This window comes from Triticum urartu, chromosome 3A (assembly GCF_056163025.1).
Source record: "Triticum urartu cultivar PI428250 chromosome 3A, HENAU_Tu73, whole genome shotgun sequence".
Taxonomy (NCBI): domain Eukaryota; kingdom Viridiplantae; phylum Streptophyta; class Magnoliopsida; order Poales; family Poaceae; genus Triticum; species Triticum urartu.
This window is the reverse complement of record NC_141875.1, coordinates 700,670,325-700,674,883: the sequence shown is the minus strand read 5'-3', so window position 1 is coordinate 700,674,883 and position 4,559 is coordinate 700,670,325. Positions and strand designations below refer to the sequence as shown.

Here is a 4,559-nt window from a genome sequence, read left to right as displayed (position 1 = left end):
AATTGGTCTACGAAACTAGATGATCAAGTCTGGGCATATAGAATTGCTTATAAAAATCCTAGGGGAATGTCCCCTTTTAAAATGGTTTCTGGAAAAGCATGCCATTTACCAATTGAGCTAGAACATAAATCCTACTAGGCAATTAAATAACTTAACTATAATTTCAAACTTGTTTGAGAAAAGAGGTTATTTAATATGAGTTCTCTTGATGAGTGGAGAACAGAAGCTTATCAAAATGCCAAGTTGTTCAAAGAAAAAGATAAAATATTGCATGATAAAAGGAATTAGAAAGGCATTTCAACATTGTTGTTAAAGTTCTTTTGTACAAGTCTCATTTTAGACATTTTGCAGGCAAACTTGTTTCCAGGTGGGAAGGTCCACATATCATCGAAAAAGTTCACCATTCGAGAGCTATCAAGATCAATAACGCCGAAGGAGGTAAACCGAAGGTGGATAATGGGCAAAGATTAAAATATCATACTCTAGGTAATCCCATTAACATAGATTCAGACCTTATTCAAGTAATTATACCAGAAGAATGCATAGAAGAAACTATCCATGAAGCTTCGAGAACCCCGTAAAAGAAATAGGTACGTGGTACGTTAAGTAGACTGACTTTCAAAATTCATAAAATAATAATATATCTGTCAGTTTCGGAATATTTAATAATTTTTAGGAAAAAGAAGGAGCCTAGGGTGCACCAGGGGCCCACACACCCTGTTGTCTCCCCCTAGGGTGCGCGGTGTGGCCGTGTGGGGACCTCGTACACCTTCCGAACTCCGTCTCTTTCCTGTATGCTTGTTTTGCACAGAAACAAATTCCTATAAATTCCGCCCGGATGTTTTAATATACGTATCTCAAGTTTTCCTCTTGTTTTTGTTTCGACCTTGTTTCTGCCAGGGTTTCCGGAGCTAGATCACTATGTCCTCGCCAAGCTCCCAAAGGATTAGTTCTTTGAGAAGGTCATCAACCCTTATCTCCCTGGGGTTATGATGCATCCCAAAACCTTGGAGTATAGGGATGGGGTGTTGCACATCAAGGATCTTGAAGGGCCCAAGAAGGAGGGAGAAGAAAAGGCTAGGCTCAGGGATGTGGACCAAGAACTCTTCAAGTGCCAGAGGTTGGTGGAGCATGGACTAGATGCGACCGACACCATGAGCACAGAATTGCTTCGTGAAGAGATGTGGGAGAGTGCCAAGACTTGGGAGGCAATTGATTGCCTCCACATGAAAGTAGGAAACCTCCAACCTCAAATTTATGATCTGCATAATCAAAACTATGAGTATGAAACCAAGTTCAAGATGATGGGTTTGGCTGCAAATTTCAAGATCCCGGAGACCACCTTATCTTTTCTTGATGGATAACATATGACTTGGAAGAAGGATAACAAGCTTGTTTTGTCACCACCACCATCACCAAAGAAGGAAACTTGAGTACTTCGGTATGGGCACCACCATTGGCTTTTTCCAAGCTTGGGAGAGGTGCCCTAGTATCATATCACAACCTTTATCATTATTATTATCTATTATTGAGGTTTAGTAAAGTTGTAGTATGAAATAGATTGTAATGTGTCCTATTGCTCCTTTGTGTTTTCATTGTATACCTTTGTGAGAGTATCTATAATAAAGAATAGCATGAGTATCCTGTTTTCGTTTTCTTTATTGTGTACCCTAGCATTGCAATTCAATTTCATATGCTGATCTAATAGGAAGTAGCGTCTTCACATTGGATTTAGGAAGTAGAATCTATTGAAATTTAACAAACACAACATTGATCATTTGAACAATTCATGAAAGATTAGTACAAGGAAGACAAATTCCACGTACAAATATACTATGTTGGACATATTTTGTGATTGCGAATCCTCAATGAATATTTTCACACTTGATCAAATAGTTGATGTTGGACAAGAAAGACAATGTAATGAGTTATGTTTATCTATATTTGCATAGAAGTTATATTGTCATTGATGGCCGACATAGGAATTCCGCTGCCTATGAACAGTTGGATCTTCCACAATATTTTTGAGCTGGCCTCTGTACCCCTTACCACAAATTCGTCCAGATTTCCGTCCAGTTCAACAGGGCTCCGGTGTATCACAGATTGCCGGAGATTTCTCCATCGGAATACGAGAAATTTTACAGGGTTGTTGTAGACTCAGTTTTGCACAATTCCACCAAAGCAATCGTCAAAGCAACGTTCGAGGAGACGGGGACGGCGAACGCAAATCCGCTGTCCAAAAAAATCAGCACAATCGCCCGAGGGCAATGTTGGCGTCGAGCCCCTGAGCTTCATGGATGATTTAACCATGATCTTGATGGAGATCGGAGTTGAAGTTGACGAGAGCGCCTGTCCAATCTTGACGATCCGACGTGGCGTGCAATCCTCGGTCCAGCTGAGGTGAACAGTCGAGCCGGCAAGGAAGGTGCCGATGTCGATGATGAAGCTTGGTTCCGACGCGTAGATCCACTGGAGCCGATCTGAATTCCCATCGCACCACAGCGACTGCCAACAGGGACCTATATGAGCCACCAATGTCAGTGCTAAATCCGGCATATCTTGAGGTTGGGGTCCTAAGCTATACATCTTGGAGTGATGGTAACATGAACATGGGATTTTAACTAGGTTCGGGCTCTCTAGAGAGATATACCCTACGTCCTGCTCTTGATTGTATTGGTATGTGTGATAGTACAGAGTGCATGTATCTACCACGAGATTGTTGATGTAAGTTGTAATGTAATCATCTATTGACTGGTATGGCCTATGTTTATATAATGTACCGAAGGCTTGGGATAACAGGAGTCCTCGTCTTGTACGCTAAGTTTTATGGAGTCTTCCTTGTATACATAATGGGCTGCCCGAAGAAGACAATTAGTGAACCACCATGGGGTCCTCGGCCCGACCCACCTGATCGGGAGACGACGTGGTGAGTACCGCCTAGTTCAGGCACCGTCAGAAAGGTTCCATGTTTGGGCCCCACCACATGCACAAAATTTGAGAATTTTCACTATTTGAATACATATATCCACTTTTCGCTGCTGGGCCTGCCCAGTTTACATTTTATACAAGGTACCATGAAACTAAACCACACCATGGTTATTGCACGGGCAATGACTGCCAGAAGGGTTTAGCTCCCCCTTAGGCCATAATCTTGGTCCATAAATGGACGAGGGCAAGCAAAACAAGTATTGGACATGTTTTTGTAAAGATTTAGTCCATTTAACAAGCGGTATTCAGAAGAAGAAAAATCTTGAGCTAAGAGGCAGTGGACCGGGATGGCCCTGCCAAAGCTCTGTCATTGTAGCTACCTTACAATCTAATGGGGGAACGGTGGTGTCTTGACTTGACGCTTGCACCATTGACGGAATGTCTTGCGGTTGAGGATATGGGAAAGGTAGCTAGAGCGATAACAAAGTTTATATAGAGAGTAAGGAATCACAATGTGCTTTATATATGTATATGAAATTGAAAAGAAAAGTATAACATGTGAACACTGGTGATAATAAAATTAACCAGTACGAGAAAAAGGTAGTGTAAATTTAGAAGGATATACAAGTGCTGCACCGCATCCAAAGTTGTTATGCAACGACATATGTATACATTTTAGGATGTAAAACGAACTAAAAATCAAAAAAGGATGTAAAACCAGCCAACGAAGGAAGAGCATCTACATGTACACGCTGGCGTTATAAACTGATTCAAAGAGAGCTGTTTCCCGCTAGCCCATTTTTGGCACCTCATTAAACCTTCCACCGGCCCGAGCGCCCACTTCCTCGACGGTACCGGCAAGTTCGTATTCGACGACCGCCTGCACGCCCTGCTCCGGAGGTCCGAGACTGGGCTGATTGTCAACCCGCCGGAGCTCATGGCGCCCTACACCTCCCAGCCTGTGGCCGTGCCTGAGGACTGCCGCTCCATGTTCATCACCTTCTCCAAGGGAAATGCCCTCCACGGCAAGGAGATCTTCGAGTACTTTAGGGAGTAAGTGTGCACTGAGATGACATACACTACTCGATCTATTGATTATGTTTATTTGTACACATGGATCAACTAGGATCTGCATGCATGATCCATGATGATTGGAACTAGATCATGTCTCATGGTTTTCATGCATGTGTGCAGGAAGTGGGGTGACTGTGTGGTGAGGGTGCTGATGGAGAAGACCAGGGGAGGCCACATGCCCATGTATGGCCGGATCATCTTCAAGACAGAGGCGATCATGAAGCTCGTGCTCAGCGGCGAGAGGCTCGTCAAGATCTCCATCGGACAACGTGAGATTTGGCTCTACAAGTACGTCCCCAGGCCAACCAACGCTGCCGCCTGATCCATGATTCTATCCATCATCGTCTCGTCTATGCTTGTCTATGCTCCTGTGCTAGCTAGCCAGATCTGCCATTTCAAAAATGGATTTTGTATTGAAATTAAGGGGAAGAAACTAGAAGGATTGCTTGAGATTTGAAGGAAATTTTTTTACCTCTTAATTAATTTGGTAGTAAACTAACAATTCGACGACATCCTCATCTAGCTTGGCATACTTCGCATCTGCTCCCAAAATCTTG

General features: G+C 43.1%; 1 protein-coding gene across 1 annotated transcript; it reads left to right on the top strand.

The window, feature by feature from the left end:
* Positions 1–989: 989 nt before the first annotated feature.
* Positions 990–4,324, top strand: LOC147981834 (uncharacterized). The gene is made up of 3 exons (XM_087516122.1): positions 990–1,308; positions 3,705–3,981; positions 4,123–4,324. Exons 1-3 carry the CDS (start codon positions 990–992, stop codon positions 4,322–4,324), a joined length of 798 nt encoding a protein of 265 aa, XP_087372248.1.
* Positions 4,325–4,559: the final 235 nt, after the last annotated feature.